The sequence below is a fragment of the Chiroxiphia lanceolata genome, chromosome 7, assembly GCF_009829145.1.
Source record: "Chiroxiphia lanceolata isolate bChiLan1 chromosome 7, bChiLan1.pri, whole genome shotgun sequence".
NCBI lineage: Eukaryota > Metazoa > Chordata > Aves > Passeriformes > Pipridae > Chiroxiphia > Chiroxiphia lanceolata.
This window is the reverse complement of record NC_045643.1, coordinates 11,778,100-11,800,736: the sequence shown is the minus strand read 5'-3', so window position 1 is coordinate 11,800,736 and position 22,637 is coordinate 11,778,100. Positions and strand designations below refer to the sequence as shown.

Below are 22,637 nucleotides of genomic sequence, written 5' to 3'. Positions count from 1 at the left end.
TTACAAGTTTGCTTTTATTCAAGAAACATTTTTACAGGTTCCAGTTAACAGCCCAATGAAATCCCCAAAATATTGCATTCAAAAATACCCTAAGGGAGTTTCAGAGGAAGGATTTTCACCTTAATATTTGCAAATATTTGCCCATTCATTCTAAACCCAAGACCCTGATTACTTTGGTACTCATTCTAAACTGAGAGGATTTCTCTGAATCACAATTAAGTAAAAAGCCAAGAGGATAAATCAGAAATTATTAAAATTGCATTTTACGGAAAGGAACAAAAAGACATAATAGTTCCTGCTGTCAGCTTCCTGAAGTCTTTGATATTACAGAACTGCAAAGTCTATTACCAATTGAGCTTTTCCCATTAGCTGTAATTTCTCACCATTTACCAAGAGAAATGATCAGGAAAACTTCACCCACATAAGTTAGAAATTTCCTTATTACTTGCAATATTAATTTACATGTAAAGGAACAAAATCTTATTGTACCTCTACAGATTTAAATTAAACATGACTTATTTGAGGGTGTGTGCAGGTTGCACTCTCTTCTATACTGAGTTAATTTAAGCCTCACCCTTAAAATAAATGAAAATAGTCTAAATTTCTGTCTATATAAATGAGGATCTGAACTAATGAAATACCTGTTAAGCACCTCCAGTTATTTCTTATGCTAGTGTTTTGGGTACACAATCATGTTGTTAAATGTGTTCTTACTGTAAATTTTATTGCTTTGAACTATCAAATATCAAAGTCGAATATTGATTTGTATATATTCCTATGTTGGCTTAGCTCAGCCATTCCCTTTTCTCACTCTCAAATACCTTTGCACTTGCTTTTCAGTCTCCTCTCCTCATGGGGAAATGAGCATACAGCTGCCACTGGATCACTTTAAAAGCTCCTTTCCGAAATAATCTCTGTCAGAGTGCCAGTTGTTTGGCACAGCTCAGTTAAACTGTGAGCTGACACACTACGATGAACTTCTATTGTCATTGTTTCCCTCACAGCTCTGCTCCCCTCCACCTTTTCATCTACACATCTGCTATGCAGGCCTGCTGACGGCTGCAATGGGCAACCTCACCTGCGTTATGGTCACTCGAAGCTGGTACTGGGAACCTGTCCTGCTTTAACCCTTCCTACCTCCAGTACACCTCTCTTGCATCGTGCCCTCTCCTCACCTGCAGATGAAAGCATCAGCTGTGTTCTGCTTCACCATTTTGCTGGAAAGAAGGAGCAAAACTGTGGGTAAGGAAGAGGAGAAGAGGAACAAGTGATGACGAGGCAGTGAGTGAATAGCAGTGATTATATTCCAGCTCTAGGAGAGGTCGACGTTGATAGTGGTTCAAAGTGATCTGGTGGTAAGGAGCAGGCTTGAGGTAGGCTGCCAGGAAGCAAAGAAGCTTTACTGGTGTATTACTGTGGTTACTGTAGTGGTAATAATGTATCGGTGTCTAGAAATATTTGGTAGTATGTACTTTCAGAATATCTCTTTTACTGAAATATTGATACATTGCCCATCACTAATTTGTACATTGTCTAATTCTGATCTTTGGGATTTTCGTATGTTAGAAGAACAGAAAAAATAGATAACAACAGCTGTGACTCTCAAACTGGATGTAGAAGTGACAAAATGGTACTATTTGTGATCTGCTCGTCACTGCAGATATTTTCAGAATCTCATGCAAATGCTTTGAAGTTCTTGAGTTAACTCCCCATCTATTCCAGTGTAGCATGAAAGACATTAATGAGAGGTCTTTTACTTAGAGACTTACAATAGAACTGGTGCTTATATCTTGTTCTGCAAAGATGGTGTGATATATATATATGTATGCATGTGTACATGTAAGTATTACAGTTCTTTCTTGCATGAATGCTTTTGATCAGTAAGTGGCTGAAGGAATCACCTGGTTGGTTGATACTTAGGAAAGCAGTACTAAGCTATATCGATGGCCCATGGCTTGTAGGTTCCAGGTTTGTCTTTTGGAATCTGAAATAAAATATAAAGAAAACAACATCATTTTGCTAAGGGGAAAAAAGAACTTACTGTAATTCACAAATGCATGTTCCTTATCAGCCATGTCAATGTCATTGCATGCACAAAACTCCATTTTCCCATGTTATGAAAGGTTGTGAAATCAACCAACTTACTTCTAGTTAACAGTGGCATTCTGGTAATTGAACAGGTAATTAAGCTCATATCTCCATAGCAGAGGTGAGCTCACAGCCTGAAAGGCTCAGATTAGAGGAACTGACATACGAGGTTCCATTATGCAATATGGTTCAATGACACTGCTTGAATCATGGAGGCCACGATGTCTGCAAAGAAATCCTACATTTCTGAGGGCATTCCTGGAGACAGAACGTCAACTCCTGATGACTGGATAACAACTTCACCATTATTTAAATTCTGAGTTTTTCCCAAGTGTTTGCACAGCACTTCGCCCACAAAGGTTCTTAATCCTGGTTATAACTTCTATGAATATGAGAAGTTCTATCACCGTGAAACACTTAGCTGGATATCCTGCACAGGAGGAAGCAGAAGTGGATGGATGTGGAATTCACAGCCCCAACCTCCAGGGAGGTTGAGATCAGGGAGTCTCTAGCTGGCTGCCATTGGAAGAGTGGGGCCTGCAGGTCTGCCTGACCCAAACTGTGTCTCTCTTCATAGAGAAATTTTCAGTCTAGGGTACAGTAGAGTTGTTCAAATTCAGCTACGTGAGGCTTTTTAAGTTTAAAGCTTTAATTAATGGACCTTGTCACAGTTTGATCGGATGTTTCCTATTTTCCTGAAGTGTTTGTTTAGTTTGCTTTCTGACTGGATATGCACTGAGGGGAGAGTGACTGGTAAACCCGTGCTGTTTATCTATTTCATAATTGCTCCTGTGCTTTACTACTTTGATTTTTTATTCTCTTTTTTTTCCTCTTTTTCTCTTCAACTTATAAATAAACAGAAATTTGGGTAAGTGACAATGGATTAAGCAATTTCAGATATCTGCTTGTACAGTGCCAAAAGGATGAGTGCATTGGAAAACCTGTGAAGTGGCTAAAGCTTTCGTCAGAAAACAATGTCATATTTCTCATCTTGCCCACCTTTCTGAAGAAACTCTTGTGTGATCACTGTTGGCTAGGGTAGATATGGGGAGGGAAGTTGGCTCCTGCCTCAGAGTCCTACAAAAATAAGTACTGTCCAGCAGTCTACTGCTCTGTCCTACTGCCAACCCCTTGTGAGGGAAATGCAAGATATAAGAAGATCAGATTGAGACATTACTGTGGAAAGAAGGACACAGAGAACTGCAAGGGTGAGGGTGCATTTTCCTGCCATCCTCATTTTGAAGAAAGCAGAGGCAAAGCAGACAGGTGGCTATAAAAATAACTTCAGTGACTGTGGGGGAAATTTCAATAAAAGGGCATAAGTTGTGCATTACCTGTTCCATCTGTGAGAGGGAAGATATTAGAAGATAATAGAATGTCAAAAACAGCCAGAGCTGTATCGCACTTTAAGAGTGGGGAACTGTACCATTCTCAAACCTATGCATTATACCTACAAAGTAATTACAGTGTCTGAGCAAGGCAGAAAATAGACATGTTGCATGTTTGTCAAAAAAAAAAGAAGGTTGGGGTATCTAAAATCCATTGTTCTTCTTAGCCTGATCATTTCAGTGGCTGCTGAGTATCTCTCTTCATTCTAGAAAACAAAGACGATATAGCACGGTCTGAAGGTCAAGGTGGAGGGCTGTCATGAAGCCTTGGACATGGATTGTATTATGGGAAGGATCATTGCTAGCCTCTGCTTCTTTTATAAAAATCAAGGGTGTGTTCACTTAAGCAGTTCTAGGAATACTTCTCATATCACAACACAGAAAATGAGCTTATATGAAGTAACGGGGACCTAGACAGTTTAGCCCATTACAGTGAATATCTTAAATTTGCACCCCTAGATTCTGTGGATGCCTCTGTCAGCGGTGATGCTCACATGTAAACATAAATCTAAAATGTTTTATTTGGGAGTGCTCCTGTTCACCCAGCCTGTGTTTTCACTCCATGTTGTGACAAGACTTGGATGCACATCAGCCCATATTTCCATCTACCTTGTTTTCCAGGAAGAAAAAAAGGAAACTGGGTTACATGGTTCAAAGTGGAATCAGTCTAGACCAGGAGCAAAGGACAAGTGATGGAGCATGTCTACCACTCTGTGTTTAGACACAGTCGTAGTTTCTAATGCAAATAAAGTGACACTAAGACAAAGTCAAACTATAATCTGAAAAGGACTTTCAAGGCTTTTAGTTTAAAGGAGAGAAATTGAAACATTACCACTGAGGAAACAGCACAGGTTCCTCAGTTCTGGACTGTCAGTTCATGTTACTCTGTCAACATGGCTGAACAAGGTGCCACTGATAAAATAAAGTGCAAAGCTCTGCTAAATGTTGAAGAAAAGAGATTTGGCTCACTGATTCATTAGGTGTACAGCCCATTCAGATGAAGGAGAATTAAGGAGTTGGCCAGCTCAGGAAAGGAATGAAAATAACCTTACCATCTCAGTAAAGACATCACCACAGGCCATGCGAATCCGCTCAACAGTCGAGGGGCTGTTCAGTGTGAAGTCCAGGGACAATCCTCTTTCTTTCCGTGTAGCAGCCACTGCATCTCGTATTGCAAAGAACACTGAGCTGCCCAAGAATAATCCAGCCTCGCCCATGCCCTGGTAGAGGAGAGAGGCAGCTGGAGAGACTGGCTTTAAAAACTGCCAGCAGAGAGTTAAATCAGCACATTTCTGCTGTATTTATCTGAAATATACTGAATCACAGCAGGTCAGTATTTGGTCATGTCCAGCATATTTGGATTCAACAATTTTCCTTGGATCTCTGAGAACTTTTAAATCAGAAAACCATCAAGGATCAGAATTTGGCTGGTGGGGATAATTTTAAAATTCACAATAAAGCTACAGTATAAAAAAAACTTCCTGCTGGGACTTCAGTGCTGATGTTAAAAAGCTATGAAATAACTCATGACTTCTCACAAAGACTAGCTTTTCTATATCCAAGTGGAATTATTTCTTCATGATGAAACAGAGGAAGAAAGACTGCCCACCCCCACTGTCCTCTTAGCCCCTCTTGCAAAGGATAAAGTTTGTGCTGTCTAATTTTTATAAGAATTATGCCCATAGTCTCTGTCTGTTTTCTTCATGGGGAAGAGTTTTTTTACTCATTTATGCCATGTAAGGCCATAAGAATATGAAGCAGACTTCTGGAAATTTCAATTCCTTTGTGTACTGGTTTTGGCTGGGGTAGAGCTACCTTTCCTCACAGTAGCCAGTACGAGGCTGTGTTTTGGATTTGTGCTGAAAACAGTGCTGATAACACAGGGATGTTTAGTTACTGCTGAGCAGGGCTTACACTGAGTCAAGGTCTTTGCTGCCTCTTACCCCACCCCACAGGCAAGGAGGCTGAGGGGCACAAGAAACTGGGAGGGGACACAGCCAGGACAGCTGTCTCAAACTGACCAAAGTCGTGGAATATGGTATGGAATATACCATATGGCCTCATGTTCAGCATACATGAGGGAAGAAGAAGGGGGGGAGACATTCAAAGTTCTAATGTTTGTCTTCCCAAGTCACCATTACAGGTGATGAAGCCCAGCTTTCCTGGCGATTAATGTCTTCCTGCTGATGGAAACAGTGAATGAATTCCATTCCTTATCTCATTTTGCTTGTGTGTGCAGCTTTTGCTTTATCTTTTAAACTATCTTTATCTCAAGCCGTGAGTTTTCTCACTTTTACCCTTCTGATTCTCTCCCCCATCCCATGGGGGGCAAGTGAGTGAACAGCTAGCTCTGTGGGGCTTAGCTCTCTGCTGGGGTTAAGCCATGGCACTTTCTTATACCTGCCCTAGATTCATGGCTGGACTTGTGGGCATTCCTGTCTTTTAGTATCCCGAGGTCTACACCTACCTTTAGTTCTCCTTTTATTCTGAGGTGCCTTTTTTTTTGCTTTTATTTTGAGTCTATGAACAGTGCTCAGTCCTAGTACTGTGTGCCTCCTGAGAGGCTGAGGTACCCTTAGGACAGAAAGAATGATGCTCTGCCATGGCTGATAGAAAAACTGGGCTCTGTTCCCACACCTACCACAGGTTTCCTGTGAGATTCTAGAAAGTTACTTAATCTCTTCTCTCATCACTTCTCTGCCTTTAAAAATTATAACAATATTTCCTTTTTCCGTCCATACTCCTCTTTAGGCAATTAAAGCTCTTCAAGATGGACTTTTTCACTTTTGATTTATACCACAACAGTTTTGTGTTCTTTTACATAAAAGTTTTAATTTTGATTAGGGTTTCTAAGTGCTACTGTAATACCAATAAATCATAGGAAGAAAATCAGTCCAAAAATTGAGAACACCAGTGTTTACCATTTAAGTCCAATTTGCTCCATAGCTGAAACTGCCCCCCCCCCAAAAAAAATAAATGCAAAGCATACCATACACTACAGTCATGGATTTGCAGCAGAATCTCCTGCTGTGCTTGCAAACAGTAACTTTGGCATGTTTACCTTGGAAGAATAGATGGCAATTGAGTTGCGTGAATTGGGCAGTAAATAGACACGGAACTGCTCAGGAACGTCACAGACAGCAGGGATCTTATATGTGTCTGGGCCAAGAGTGAGCTGCTCTCCTTGTGGAGAAAAGTAGATTTCTTCTAATGTATAAAGACCAACCCCCTGAATAAAGGCCCCTTCAATCTGAACAAAGAAAAAAAAGGTAAACTTTTACATTTCATTCAATTATTTTAAAAGATAAAAACAGATATAAAATCAGACTTAATTAATAAGATTACACATGAACTGGCACCTTTCTTTCTATTAGTCAACAAAGACCCAAATAGGACAAGGCTGTCCTCATCTAACTTTGACAAATATTTTCATTGGCTCAAGTTCTATTCTTCGTTATTCCTGGCTAATCTCACTGTAACTAGTACAGTTTTGATTTGATTTTGCAAAATTGCCAAATAGAATTGAGTCAAATCCATACCAACCACAGTCAGGAGATATTTGTCTAGGGACTATGACATATATAGTCTGCTCAATCTAATATTTGCTTTAAAAGATTTGCGGATAGCCAAAAAAATTTCTTTGAGATAGGTATATCAGACATAAACAGGTGATAGTTTGGATATGAAGAGAAAATAACAGACCAACATCATGTAGGAAGGAACAACTGCTGAATAGACACTTGGACTGTGTCAGTAGTTGATGTAAACACTGGTGCAAGGTGAACATAGAATTAAAATGCTAAAAAGGAACTTAGTCTGACAGATTTGGCAGTCCATGAATGTGCAAAATGAACATAAGATTTTAGGTGAAGGGCAAATATATGAGGATGAGTGTTGAATAGGATAAATAGCAGGATAAGAAAGGCTTTAAATGTAGGCCACATTTTTAGAAGCATTTCCTCTGCCTCTGCAAAGAAACAACAAATATTGTTTACAGTCTGAATTCACCACTACTTTCTCATTTACAAACTACTAGTGAGTGACACCACTTTTGTCACTATTCAGTGTTTTTGTAGAAACATGTACTTGAATCCATAATGCACAGCAATGGACACAACAGACCTTTAAAGAAAGGTCTGATCCATCTCAACAGCCTTTTCCATTACATCACAGCTGAAGTCAACACTGCTCTGCAGCTGGGTAAGATTTAGCCCTCAGTCAGTAATTCTGGGATGGAGTAAATTGTTCAGGAAGAAAGTCATAAGGAGATTCAGGGTGCTAATCCTGTAGGACATTTCCCAAATCTGTTGGACCTGTTTTTCTCATCACTTCTCAGAGGATGAATAATAAGTAAAAAAGGTAACTTAGTATTATTTATAGCTATGAATAAAAACAAATCCATCTGTCAATCTAACATCCTGGAATGTTAATGGGCAGTGTCTCATAGGCTTTGGTAGTTATTAAGTTGACCAATAACAACAATCATGTAGGCACAAACAGAAATTTCAGTAACATTTGATATATAGCAAAACTATGGAAATTCATACCTGTCCTATATCTATAGCTGGATTTATGCTAAAACAGGCATCCATGACAATGTCTGTTCTGATATTCTGTTAAATAAATAAAAGATGTTACACAGTTATAGTTAAAATACACAACAAAGGGATCCTAAATAATCTACAGTCTCATCCATGAAAGATGTGTTATCAGAAATATTACAAATTTATTCTGAAACATGAAAGCTACTTGAGACAGGCTGTATAGATGGAGATTTCATTTAGATAAACAATTTTTGGTGGTTCTCTGACACTTGGAATGTGATGCACACATCACACATCCTGTAAGTAACAGGATGTTGCTTGTTCTCCTATAGAAACTGCATTGCTTGAAGTGATGTCCAGCCATCTCCTGTGCTTTGCTGTGAGTGTGGAAGCAGTCACTTGAACAGAAGCTCCTTATGTAGAGAAGGGGACAGGGAAGAACATCTCATGGGTTGTTATTATACAATGTCCAGTGGCTTCTCTTAAATCCCAGTATGGTGTACAGTTTGAGGAGGTTCACAGACTCCAGTGATTTTGGAGTCTAGGTCCACATGGGCTACTGGATATCTGGCAGCCTCTGCAGCCAAATATGCTTCTGCAGTAACCAGAAGACATTGAATTGGTCTCCATATAGTGCTGCTGAGAGCTCTCCCTGCACTAACTCTCCTTTGCAATAGGTCACGTTATGTGACTGTGGCTTCACCTGTTTTAAATGTAACTGTTAAAAAGGAGACTGTAACTAATGATATGGTCTAACCTGCAGGGAGATGTTCAGAAGGTCTAATTGAATTTTAAAGTCATCACATGTGGTACAAACGTTAGAACTTCTTTATTTTCCGCTGTTATCACAGTGTTTCTTATTTTTCTGGTTACCATCAGGCTTCTATTGCAAGAAAAGGATGACCAAATGATATTGTAAAGGGCACTATAGCCATTTATTGTTCTGCTGGCTATGTCTCTATTCTTATTTAAAAAAACGCAAGAGAAAAAAATGTCATAGGAATGCAATGACAGTGGAAAGTTCACCCAACTCAAGTGAACTCAAATTCACTGTGTTTTTTGACATTACCTTGTGGGCTCCTGTCAAACAGTCAATTTCTACTTCAGAACTTGCAACTCCAAAGAGAAAATATGGGAACGCATGGCCTTTCTGTGTGTCCCAGTTCATGTTTGTATGATAACCCCTGGAGGAAGTAAGAACATTATATGAGTTTGATCAAGATACCTCCCACTCCCTATCCTTGTCCTCACTGTTGAGATCACTAAAAGAATCATATATCATGATATATGAGTTAATAGCTTTAAACTGAAGGAGAGTAGGTTTAGGCTAAATATTAGGAAGAAATTCTCTGCTGTGAGGGTGGTGAGGCACTGGAGCAGCTTGCCTGGAGAAGTGATCAAGGTCAGGTTGGATGGAGCTCAGAGCAACCTGGACTAGTGGAAAGTGTCCCTGCCCACGGCAGGGGGTTGGAACTAGATGATCTTTAAGGTCCCTTCCAACCTAAACCATTCTATGGTTCTCTGGTAACATAAACCCTTTAAGATAACTATTTTCGTAGGATCCCTGTAGTCAAAGATAATCTGGAGTGTAGCACCACTGGTATGTTGTGTGGAATAATTTGGGCACATAGGAGGGTTGCAAATCATGATGGCCGCGGAACATAATTCCTTGTGGTCTTCCTGTGCCTTACTGTAATTGACCTTGGAGAAGACTTTGAGCATTGTCAAACTAGCTAACCAAGGACATAAAGTGCTTCCAAAATCCATATGGGTTGAAGAGAATTCCTTGTTAAATGCTGCAGTTTCTGGTCAAGGCAGCTTGTTCATGGTTTGTGTGCTGCATCTGATATGGCCTTAAGAAAGGTGAATGGGGCCAGTTTTATCCTTCCTGCAACCTACTGACAAAGTAGCACCTCCAATGATGAGAAATTAAAAAAGATTAATGTCTTTCCTTACTTGAAATAGCCAGTAGCTGAAAGATTGATGCTTTGCTTGTGAGCTTCACTGATCTGCAAAAAGTATACTCATTATTAAAGAGAGAAAATTAAAAATTCTTTACCTCACATTTAAAGAAAAAGTGAAACTTGAAAAAAATTAAAGAAAAAAAGAGCCCTGAGTAAAAGCTTTATATTCCCTTGTGCCCTGGACATGTCTTTAGGAAGCAGGGGGCATTGCAAAACCACTAAAGTTGGCCAAATTCACCAGAACATTGTGTTGTACCACTTGCTTTTACACCATTTTACACCTATTTACTCTTTCTCACTTACAGTTTAGTTTATGCAGGGAGACACCTTTCTCCCTCCAGAACAATGTCAGCTTTCACTCTACACTTAAGGGTTTATCATAATTAAACACTACAAAACAGAGAGAGATATTTACCCAGTCTTCCCATTTGCCATCAGGATTGTCTCTTCGAATAGGCTCCAGGCGCTTCCAAAGGATTTGACAGGCATCCTAGGGAGAAGGAAGGTTGGATACCAGTGACTAACCCACAACCCCAAATCTATCTGCTGATTTCAAAGCAATACAAGCTCTTTCTTGGTGAAATTAGTTTGTTAAATTCATTCTGAGGGCTGTAATTCTGTTCATTTATGTACAGTTTCTCTACTCTGCTATCTGCCAGCTAGAAGGCAGCACTTTGTGAAGACTGGCATTAGCAACTGCTCTAATGTAACTGAAGTATTCGTGTATCAGGCTACTGCTGAAACCATCAACAAAAGGAAGATAAAGGACTTGACTCTCTTCCTATTTTGATACACTAGATGGAAAAACCAGTGGTTGGAATGATTCATTTTACAAAACAAATGAAAGTGGAATTGGTCCCAAAGCATTTAAAAAGTTAAGGGTCTGACTATTAAAAACAGTACCTGAAATATAACTTATGCTAAATTTTCCTTTAAATTGTGTTTAAATACAAAATAAAGTGAAGATCCATAAATTCATCTAGCAGCAATCTAAAAAAGAACAGCACCCACATTTGTAAATCTGATACAGTAGAGCAGAGAAAAGTGACCCTTTTTAACAGTGTTCTGTAATTTGTCTCGCTTTAAACTATGTATATAAAGTAAACTAGCAAGTGGAATTTCGAGATAAAGAACTGCAAGCTGCCCAAAACCAAACCAAACAAATAAATATGAATCCTCACAGGGACATTTAGTATTCAACAGAATCACTAATTATATGAAAAAATGGTAACAAGTGTAACCTGCACTGCTCTTGCATTGATTTCAGTTCCGACTGATCCTGCTGTGTATTTGCCATTAGGTACAGTTGTTGTGCTTGTTTCACAGAAGTGGATATATGACAGTGGTATCTTCAGTTCACGACTGGCAATCTGTAATAAGAGTAAACAAAAAGCCACCCAGTCTCAATTGAGATGCAGTCAAGAATTCATTGTGCCATTCATCTCCCTATATATTTGCACATACAGAAAAATTACCTAATTCAAGGACAAATGCTTGTTTTCCTTAACAATTATTCTGTAAAGCAAATCTTTTATATATAAGTCCTATATAAATAATAGAAGATAAAACAATACAATGCAATACTGTATGTTTTGCCTCTAATTGCTCTCTCTAATAAGGTTTTTGTTACAAATGGAAAACTTAATCAAATTTAAAAAACAATGAATCATTCTTCCTTATCTGTATATCTTATTTTCTATCTCATTTGAAATGGCATATTCCGATGTTCATGCAGCCCATTTTGAAGAAGTGGCTTTATTTTAGCTCCAAAGTGACAGTTTTGTTTATCACTATTTACACACGAAATGCATAAGTGATGTTATCATTGATGTTGGATACACAACAAAGTTACATTTTCAGCATTTTTAACTCTCTCTGCTACAAAACATTGGGGTAACTTTTGCATGTGCCTTCTGTGCCCTAGCTATCCTGATAACAGTGATGTTACCACAAAGATGTTTTTAACTTTCTAGGTCTTGAAAGGTCACTTTGATTATTGCTTGTGTTTTTTTTCTGAAGCTTTGTCTTCGTCAATAACTCAAAAGCAACAACTCAATATTAAACTCATCTTTCTTATGTCTATAGATTTTACTCATTACAGTTCTTACCGCCATTCATCCTTTTTGCTCAGTTATCCTCCTTACATTTTGTTTACCCTCAGGTACTAACTAACTCACCTGTAACATCTTAGTGTGAATTCCTTGTCCCAGTTCAATTCCACCATGAGTGACTAGCACAGACCCATCTATATAGATGTGGACAAGAGCTCCAGCCTAAAGAAGAGCCACAGAAACTTGGTGATTTTCTTACTTCACTGAACAAAGGTGTATAAAAAAACTAACAAGCCAAAGACAGATTTAGTTCACAAGATCAGTATATTATTAACCTGGAGTGGGAATTCTCCAGCAGTCTGACAATAACAAATTTCACTGTTCTAAGACATGACAGACTTTAAATGAGCTAGTAGTTATTCAAAGGAGTTCTGCAGGGATCACAGTCATTAGTTCAAATAACAGAAAACCACATTTTTCTTCTTGTGAAACTGGGTAAGCAAGAACATGCTGGCTCTAGTTATAATGTGTATGTGTCCCCAGCTATTATTCCCTCTTCATCTGGGATGAAAAAGTAGGACAGAGCAGAATTTGAACCTGGAATCAAAGGCATTTTCAACAGAGGGTAAGGTATCTCCTACTATGAACAGCTTTAGAACTTTTCTTTTAGAACAAACAGTAGTTGACTTGTACTTTTGTTTTTCTGAAACAGAGGGATTTGCATGTGTCTAGAGGGGGATAATAATAAACTAGTTCCTAGTATCTAATTTTGATGGAGCAATGACACAACTGCTCTTCCCTTCTCTTTGCTAGGCTGTCAAGAGAAAGGCTTAGAACCCAACTCACTCCTTGTATTTTGGTGCAGCCTTCTCCCAATAAGTAGCTATCTTAAACAGGAGAAATGCAAGATGCAGGTTGGAATGGAAGTAATGAACTTTAATTAATGGTAAAATTGGGAATAAATAACTTTCCAAGGAATGGTGATGAAAGAAATCGATCCCATAGAAGACATCCACTCCTATAAAGGAATAAGTGGACATGAAAGAGAACTCGAAATTCTGTAAAGAGACATTTCAGTGTGGCATTCAACCAGCTACCAACACTCAGAGCAAACAGTAGAGCCTGAGAGGTGTTGTGAAATACAGTGCCTTGGGGACACCTTTGTATTTGTTACCAATTCTCCATTGACAAATAATGGTCATGTGATCTCTTTGGTGTCAGCTTGTGGTGTTTGCAAACAGGTGACATTTTGCTGCTGTCAGTTAGAGTCTTAGCTGACAGGGGCAAGATTAAACAATAAATCTCTAAGATTTAAATCCAGATATTTGGAAATTCAGTGCAATGCCTGAGCTTTATTTTGAAGGTTTTGGGGGAATATAACTATTATTTATGCTTTTTTTAACCTTTTGTATCATATGAATTATGTTCCCTAGATTCAATGTTTCTTTACCACGAGAACATTGTTGGATGAAATATACTGATCTCTCCCTGAGCTCTTCATCTACAAACTTGTGCAGAAACAATCAAGGGATGGCATAAACTACTAACTTATAGGCTATGTGGATTTCCTTTTTTCTGCACTCATAAACAAAGAACAATGTTTGTTCATTTAGTCTGAAACTAATTTGAGAGAATTTTTTATTCAAGACCTGCATTAAAAAGAAAAAAACAGTCAGAACTGAAAAGTTTCCCCAGAAATACCACTATCTTGACCCATAAAAATCTCCAGTAGCAGAGCTTAACCTATAAAATAAATGGTACTATCAGAACTGTAGGAGTGATAATTTTTCTTACTATGGACTAGGTCATGGAAGATTCCAGGTACCACATTTTTATAGTGAGTTCTTAACTTTATGCTGGATAAAATTGTCACATTGGGAATCAGAAATTCACATTTCTGTGAGGTGAATATTCATAGAATCATAGAATTGCTTGGGTTAGAAGGGACTGTCAACCCAAGGGAAGATCATCTAGTTCAGCCAAGGAAAGATCATTTAGTCCAACCCCCTCTAACATGGTCAGGGACATACTTCACTAGAGCAGGTCTCTCAAAGCCCCATCTCATTTATAAAGCATTTATAAAGACATTGCCCAGATAGAGCGATACTCATCCTGAAAGTATATCTCAAGGGAATAATATTTTATGCTAGTCCAGCATATTGGAATTCTTTTCCCTTTCTCTTTCCTTTCTGCCTATAGAGATTACACTTCCTCTATTTTTGGAGAGAAAAGTAGAGATCTTAGATCACAAAAGCACTCTGTTGAAAGAGTTACCTGATGAAAATAAGTTGCATTAAATCCAACAGAAAACTTCATTGGAATGATGGCAATCCCTTTCTTTTTCCAATAATTTTTAGTGTTAAATTCTTCCACCATTGCTTTTCGACTGTAGTAGTCAGATTTGTCCAAACATTCTTCCCAACACTTCCACAGATTCTCTGCATCAAACTTTTCTTTGAAGGATGTTAGGTTAACTCCTTTGTACATGTTTATTTCCCTAACCTAAACACCAAGCAAATTCAGTGCTGAAAGTAAACGTTGCTTTATAATACATTGGCATATTATATACAATATAATGACATGGCATATAATGATACAATAATATAATTAATACTTATCTATATTAAACATAATGTCCTATCCATCACTGCTCAAATGGCCTGATTTTTTTGCTCACATCAAATGCCTGTGAACTTAAGTTGGGTCAGTGGAATTATTTACAAGGACTACTCAACGCAGAGAAGGTTGGTAAACTCAAATTTTAAATAAGACCAGTGAAAGCAGAAGTTAAAGCTAAAAAGCCTGTTTGTCCCTTGGAGATGTGTCTGAAAGCTTTCCTGAAATGTGGTAAAGGACAGCAAGTAAATGGGAGAGGGAGAAGATTCAAAGAAACAGTGAAAAGACATGATGGTTGTCATCCTAGGAAAGTAAAATGATTTATAAACCATAGTTTGAAAATACAAGAGGTTGGCACATGTAAAAGAGGAAAAGCTCACACTGGGTTAGGCAGCATGTAAAGAAAGGATAGCTCTTGAAGACTGGAGAGGAAATGGCAACAATAAAAACTGTTGGGACACTCTCTCTGAAGGCTGGGGAGACAGGGATGACAGAACCACCTAGTTAAACTGCTGATAGATAGATAGATAGATAGATAGATAGATAGATAGATAGATAGATAGATAGATAGATAGAAAGTTGGTCATTTCAGTTCTGAGAGGTTGAGACAAGGGGACAGCTGAACATACACCAGGTGATCTAAAACTGGTCACACAGTACAAGAGATAATACTATTTTGACTGAAGCTGGTAATACTAACAGCAGTCACCAAACATTTTGGAGCAGATCTTGGGCCAGTTTTCTCCACTCTTATCTGTATTATATCAAGTATTATTCCATGAAAGCATAGGAGCTGAATGAAGTACCATTCAGTCCAACTAAAGCTGGTACATCTGTTTCTACAAAAAGTGGCTTAAGCACAAGGAGCTTAAGTCTAAGTCTTAGAATTGTCTGTTACCTCATGTTTTATTTGGCAGTCTCAGCTCTTTTACCTTCTCATGTGGTAGGCCAGTTTGGGTCGCCACAGCCACAATACAGGTCTCCATAAGCAGACCTGCTTGGGGAAACCCAAATCCTCGGAAGGCAGTATTAGAAGGCAGGTGAGTCTTGCAGGCATGTCCCCTGACTCGGAGGTTGGGGATATTGTATGCATTGTCCACTTTCAACACAATGTACTCAATCACCTGAAATAAGAGATGACATTATTCAAATGGTTCCATTTCCTTTACAGAGACAGTGAAATTTGTGAAAGACCCTCAAGAGACCAATAAAATGTAATTGTTTTAACTTTACTCAGGAGGCTTGTTGTTCTGCTGGTTTTTATACCAACAGAAGTAAAGAAACCATGTCTAAATCAGAGAAACTGCATTTAACTCATAGGAATTTCAAGAGCATAAAGAAGCATTACTAAGGGAAAAATCAGACCTTCAGTTTTGGGGAAGTGAAGGAATGAGTTTATGATAGTAGGCTAGCTAATAAAACTTAGTGTCTCTTTGCTTTACAGAACTTTTAATTCTGAATTTTCTATGTCCACAATGACCTGACAGGAAATATCATACCTCCTTAAAGATACTCTGTAATTGACATCTGGGCCACAGATGCATTTTTGCTTTAGGTAGATGAGAGTTCTACTTAACAAGAACAGGAATATTCTTAGGAGAAATAAACTGTGACAAAGGGCTGTTATTTTCATTTTGTGACCAGTTCAGTCAGTGTAATTGGTATCAGCAAAGAAGGACTTACCAATTCAGATTCATCTTTTGTACAGCCACCATTTATATAGCACTGAAAATCTGCAGCTATTATTCTACCATCATTCATGAATCCAACCTGTAATATAGAAACTGATGCATTAGTGGTCTTTTCTCTCATATATTTCAAACTTCCCTTTATAAATAAGCTAACCAGTTAAGAAATAGCACACCTGAGGTTCACACTACAGAACACAATGGGACTGTTTCCACTGAATTGGAAAAAGTACCTGCATAGATTTCTGTCTATAGGATGGTATTTGTTTGGATCTGAATACACAAACCAAAGAACAAAATACATACAAACCCCACAAATCATCAGAGTACCTCAGCTGCCCACAAAGCTGTTCTCCCACATAGACATTGACTATACCCACACAGAATCTGAAAAGCTTGTTCACTGCTGTGTTGAATATGAACAGAGACCAGAAAGAGGATGACAAGAACATTAAAGAAAATATTCACTATGATTATACTAATTCTACTTTCTGAAGCATTTATTTTGTAATAATGTTTTCACCATCTAGGCAATATAGCAATATGAACCGGTGATGCATATATTTTGCAGATTACACGTTCAGAAATAGCCACTAAATTTGATTTGATTCTGGTTCTGGTTCCTTCCTCTTCAACTCTTTTTTTTAAAGGTAATACATGGTTTTATATTTTAATGCATTATATAATAATATTTAAAGGGGTACAATCACAGAAAACTGCAAAATAAGCAGAGACCAACTTGTTAAGTTATATAAACTGATGCAGCTCTACCACAATTAAGGATAAGAAAACTATAGATAATGAACATTATTGCTGGCTAAATCCTGCATAGCTGCACAGATAGGATAAGAGATGGGACTGATGGGGAGAGTGTTTTTTCCTTAATGTAGTTAAGCAATTAATACAGGTTTTTCTGTTATTGTATTTAATTAAAGGAAAGGTTAGAGTTGGGGTCAGATTTAGGATTTGAGAGATCAAGAACAACATTCCTTCTCCTTCAAAATTGTAGCTCTTATCCAAATTGTAGGAAAAAAAAGGGAAGTTGTAACTACATCAAAAAAGAATATGAATCATCCATCTATGGGGGCTTATTGAAAAGGTCTGCCCCAGCAACATATTTTATCCTAGATTTAAAATGATAACAGGTAATGGGAACTCAGAAGAAGATGAAATACATATGCTATTGACATCTGTCAGTCACAATCCTTGTCTTATGGTTAAAACAAAATTTAACTAAAATGAAACCTTCCTCCTTTCTTCTCCCAAACCAGTTCTAAACCTAGTCTAATCATAACCAGAATTGAAGAGTATCTTTGGGAGCAATATCTTCAGCAAAATTAAAAATACAAGCAGTCTCTCCCAGGAACAGTCATCAGCCAAACTCTACCACTCATGCAAGAGCCCCTAGGAAAGCCAACTCCTCAGCCCTTCTTTATCCAAGCCATATTGAACAATAAACCCTGTCCCAGAGGGTTTTAGTGTGTTTAATTCATACACCAACACCAAAGAGAAGGTTTTGCTTCTGCCACAACCAGTTGCCAAGCTGATTTCAGTGCTGGCATTGTTTACCTATATAATGCAAGGATTTAGAAGTCAAAAGTAAGAGTTTTGCTACAAGTTGAATCTTGCATTACCTTTCAGGGCTGGCTTTGTAGTGGAGGAGTGGCTCATATTCAATTCTGATTTACAAATTTGTCATCTGTGGATGGGGTAGGGCTGATGTTAGCAGTATTCTAAAGTAAAAAAGGGATGGATGGTTCTGCTTTTTCTGGATATTGCATGGGCTGTAGGAGTAGGACGATAGCTGTTTTTTTAATTCATGGCATATGTCAGGGTACTTTTGGGACTGGGGAAGGTTGGTGCTGGATTAGGATTTCAGAAGAGGAGGAGTTTGGTTTCTTGCTGTGTCTTGTTAGCCAATGAAATTATGCTGATTTGTCTCAGAAGAAACTACTACCCAGTAACTAAGCAAAATATCTTCTTTCACTCACTTTATATTTTCCAAAGAAAGGGTGCCGTCCACCAGTGATTAACATATCCATATTTCTTTCCAGGACAAAACGGACTGGATGCCCTGTCCTAAAATGAACATTAAAAAAATCCACTTTCATTACAGCCTGTTGATGCAGATTGCAAATGACATTACATGTACATGACCAGACTCCTAGTGGTGGGTGGCAATAAATCAGTCCATTCAATATTTTAGTTTCTTATTAACCTACTATGCCTGAGTTTAGGCTGATTCAGCTTTTTTTTTTTTTTTTTTTTTTTTTTTTTGGCAACAGAAACAAAGTGGAGGAAATGAGCTTTTCTGTGGTTTTCCCTTCAGCTTCTCCACAGGGGGATGCAAGTTCCATTGAGCATGCACAGGACATGGAAAGGCAAGGAACTCATAGGACAGCTGTGGCACAAAGGGCTGATGTGACCATACCTGTGTATTAGGATAAAATACACTTGCACAGAATATCTAGAGTGAAATTCATACCACCATGTCTCACAGAGGCCCAAATAGTTGGGATTTGTACAGATCATCCCAGAGGGAAACTGCCTCCATGCCTTTGTTTTAGCTTCCAGATAGTAAGTGAATACCATTGTCAAAAGCCCAGAGAATTTTCAAGCTGCTAAAGATTTACTTTACTTTCAAGACTTACTGCTAAAGAGATAAAAAATACGATGTCATCACGATAACCCTCCAAGTAGGGTTCAGGACTGAAGTTTCTTTTTAATTCAGTCTTGTCATTTTTAATTTATTTTAGTTAAATCACTCTTTTGATTTAGTGAAATCAACTTACTTGTTGGCTGCCACGGCTGCAATTACAGCAAAGAGGGAAGGTTTAGTAATCTTCCCACCAAATGCTCCACCAACACGTTTCACATGGCACATAACTTTACTGGACTGGAGGTTTAAAGCTGAAGCCACTAATTCCTGCAAAAGTGAGCATCCAGAATTTTACCTGCCAAAGTACATTTAAAAATGCCTATTTTCTATGACTAATCATGTATTAAAAGCTATCAGGTTTAAGACTCCTGGGCAGAAAAATAGAGTTGCTATAGGTACAAATAAACAAAAAAATTCAAACAAGTAAACATGCTGATGAAAGCACAGTGTAGTCTTTAAAGAACAGTAGAAATGCAAAAAACTCTGAAAACTAGTTTGATTATCTGATGCCAGATATGATAATCCCTATATAGAACTGCACATTCACCTGCAGCTGGAGATAAAGCATCCACTAGAATAGCAAGCTAAATGGAACAGAGTGATTGTTTAGTGCACACCAGAAAATGTAACTAAAATCCTGATATTGCATTTTGAAAATACCTCCTCTGACAGTGTTTCGAAAGATGTAAGTAGAGATTTAATTTGTGGGGCTGACAGGGAAAGCTTGAAAAATGCAAGCCAGTGATGAACTGCAAAAGCTAATACTAAGCATGTAGAATTTAACATTACAATTTTTTGAACTGTTGTTTTCTACAGGCCTACAATCCAACTCTGATGTCAACTAGAACCTGTTAACTTTTTTCACATAATTTCACATAATTCATATGTCATTATTGTTTCCATATTAATTTATCATTATTTACATGTGATTATGACCTTCATCATCATTATCAATGTAACTACTCATAGGAGCAATGCAACTTGTCTGAAATACACTTTCTGAAGAAGACACTCATTGCTGCAAAAAAGTGATTGTCCAAAAAAGTGACTGATGAACAAAGATATCCTTTGTTCATCCCATAGTAATACTGTACATTTGTGTCTGTACTGCCTTGTATAATACAAATAGCACGATACTGTTCCATTCAGCTTTATGATTAGTAGTCAGGCCACTTACTTTCATAAAAAGATTCAGATCAATTAATCTGAATTGGGAACACCATCGGGGAGTTTCAAGAGAAGCAGAGAAGACTGAAAGCAACTCCTGGTCATGTAGTTCAGCTTTAAGGTTATTTAGGAAGGTAAGAAACAAGTCTCATTAATACTTTGTTTTACCTGTACATCTGTTGCATGCTGAGTTGACACATACACATCCATTTCTTTATCCTCCACTCTTGGAATAACAAGTACACTATTTGTTTCCATGTAAAAATGTTCCTGTCCTCCCACGTGCAATTCACCTGTTAGATATATAATTATTGGAAAATAGACTGGGCTTCAAATGAACTGCATATGTATACAAGGCAGAGAAAAAGAGTTTTGCCACAGAAGAAAAGTAGATTCATTTATTTTTTTATTTCTTTGTATCTCAGGTTTGCACCTCTTTTATTTATAGACTTTTGTTTATTAAGAGAAAATTATTCAGTCAGTATCAACTCAATATGTCATGCTTTTTCTTTTTCAGGTAGTTACATCTCTTCTGCTATAACAGGATTATAATGTCTTATTGTGAATCACTCTATGAGGGAAAATATAGCTTTCCTCTTCATTTTTTATTCTCTTTCCACTTTTTCTACCCATTTCTATCCAACACTTCACCTTTGTACCATTTTCTTTAAAGAGAGGAAAATCTGTCAGCACAGCATAGAAGCTAATTCTGCAAATTCTCTGTGTAACCTTAAGTTTATGCCATCCTTGAGTGTGACATTATTTCCCTAGCAGTTATTCCTGAGACACGTTTCCTAAAACACATGTTCATGCAGAAGTAGTAGGAATCAGAACTGAAGCCACTAAGGGGTGACATGACATTTATTTGGGAACAGTTGGAAAAAGTCAAAAGCAGAGCAGAAAAAATATCATCACAGGCCATGAACCTACATGGAGAAGACTGAAAGAATTGAGTGGGCCCAGCCCAAAGAGGTGAAGAAAGAATGAACCTTCAAATGGAAGGTGGCTGCAAAGAGGAATAGTCTGTGCTACATGCTCACAGTGGAGAGAACAAGAAGCATAGTAGTACTCAAATTACAACAAATTGCTTTGATGATAGGAAGGGTGAAGCACTGGAACAAATCACCTGGGGAGACTGCAGAGTCATAATGATTGGAGGTCTCCAAGAACAACTTAGATAAATCAGTTCATGGTACAGATAGAATTGAGGTTGGAAAAAGGAAAAGGAGATGATTGTCTGCTACGTTCCCTTCTGCGATCAAGCAGGTTGTATTCATGTGCACTTAGTATTCAGTGAAGAGAAAAACTTGGTTGCAGAAATTTAGGGAATGATAACAGCTGAAGGTAGGTATGATAATATATCTCATGAGAGGACAATCAGAAAAGCACGTGAGCAGGACACAAGTTGTCTAAGCATATATAAGGTGCTCACTAATAAATTTCAGAGCTGTATTCAGGGGTTAGAAACACAGATTTAGGGGAAGTGTTAAAACTGGCCAAGCTAGTGTTCAGACAAGGATATCTTGGTATCATACACCTTAATTTTATTGTCTTTTTACACTGATTACTCTTATAAGCAAATTGAGAAGCACAATCCATATTAAATCAGGGATACCACTGGTTGAAAACTGAACTCAGAAAGTCATTTACATGACTGGCTGTCAGTCTGCAAAACTCAAGCATGTAGAATCATAGAAGAGTCTTTTCTGGGTCTAATGTTACCTCATGGTTGCTTTAATAATTAATGATTAAACTATAAGTAGTATCAAACTGGAAAGGGTTGCAAGCCCTTTAAAGGACAGGTTTGTATTTCAAAGTGATTGTTCTACATTGGAGGAAGAGCCTGAAGTCAACGGCATGAAGTTCAGAATGGGCAAGTGCCAGTACTTTAGATAGCACTGTTGAACCAGATCCAAGCAGGGATTACAGAGGAGCACAGCTTGGCTGTATATCCACAACTGATACCACTACAACAACCTAATCTGGCTCTGTGACACTAATGTTACATAGAATTTCTGAGAGACTCCACTTGGCATTGGTGAAACCTAATCTGAAATATTACCATAGTGAAGTTGGATGTAGTAAAATTAGAGATGATGGAGAAGTGAGCAGTGGCAATGATAAAGATCAGCAGACATGATTTATGGATCAAAGATGAAAGACTCTGTTTAAGAGGGTGAACGTTTAAAGTCTGCAGGAAAGGATGTTTAGATTAAGTATTGTGAAAAAAAGCCTTCTAATTATAAGGACTTTTAAACTCCAGAGCTAACTCTAGAGCTTGTGAAATATTCTTCATTGATACTCTTAAACATAGGTCTGATACTTATGAACAGAGTATGGTCTAGAACCACTGGATTGTGTTTATGATCTGAAGACAGTGAATTTGGTGACTGCAGGAGTGGTATTCCAGACCAATTTACTCTGATTCCCTTGTTTCTGGGATTAGCTCCAAATCAAGTAGTCAGCTTAAAA

At 37.9% G+C, this 22,637-nt stretch overlaps 1 protein-coding gene across 4 annotated transcripts in view; it reads right to left on the bottom strand.

Moving 5' to 3' along the window:
• LOC116789390 (aldehyde oxidase 2-like) overlaps window positions 1-22,637 on the bottom strand; it is a 45,113-nt gene continuing 22,476 nt past the window's right edge. Inside the window, exons 21-37 of one of the 4 annotated variants that reach the window (XR_004358005.1) lie at window positions 20,334-20,458; window positions 19,132-19,265; window positions 18,331-18,418; window positions 16,335-16,421; window positions 15,584-15,775; window positions 14,310-14,537; window positions 12,162-12,257; window positions 11,226-11,354; window positions 10,400-10,474; window positions 9,977-10,029; window positions 9,090-9,204; window positions 8,024-8,089; window positions 6,538-6,726; window positions 4,529-4,696; window positions 4,309-4,388; window positions 3,423-3,538; window positions 1-1,984 (exon numbers count right to left, since the gene is read on the bottom strand). Coding sequence is in view for 1 of the 4 variants with exons in the window: in XM_032693178.1 (XP_032549069.1) it covers window positions 1,931-1,984; window positions 4,529-4,696; window positions 6,538-6,726; window positions 8,024-8,089; window positions 9,090-9,204; window positions 9,977-10,029; window positions 10,400-10,474; window positions 11,226-11,354; window positions 12,162-12,257; window positions 14,310-14,537; window positions 15,584-15,775; window positions 16,335-16,421; window positions 18,331-18,418; window positions 19,132-19,265; window positions 20,334-20,458 (1,799 nt within the window). In the remaining 3 variants the exon portion in view is untranslated. The remainder of the gene's footprint in view (window positions 1,985-3,422; window positions 3,539-4,308; window positions 4,389-4,528; window positions 4,697-6,537; window positions 6,727-8,023; window positions 8,090-9,089; window positions 9,205-9,976; window positions 10,030-10,399; window positions 10,475-11,225; window positions 11,355-12,161; window positions 12,258-14,309; window positions 14,538-15,583; window positions 15,776-16,334; window positions 16,422-18,330; window positions 18,419-19,131; window positions 19,266-20,333; window positions 20,459-22,637) is intronic. The other 3 variants (XR_004358007.1, XR_004358006.1, XM_032693178.1) reach the window with 3 other exon arrangements.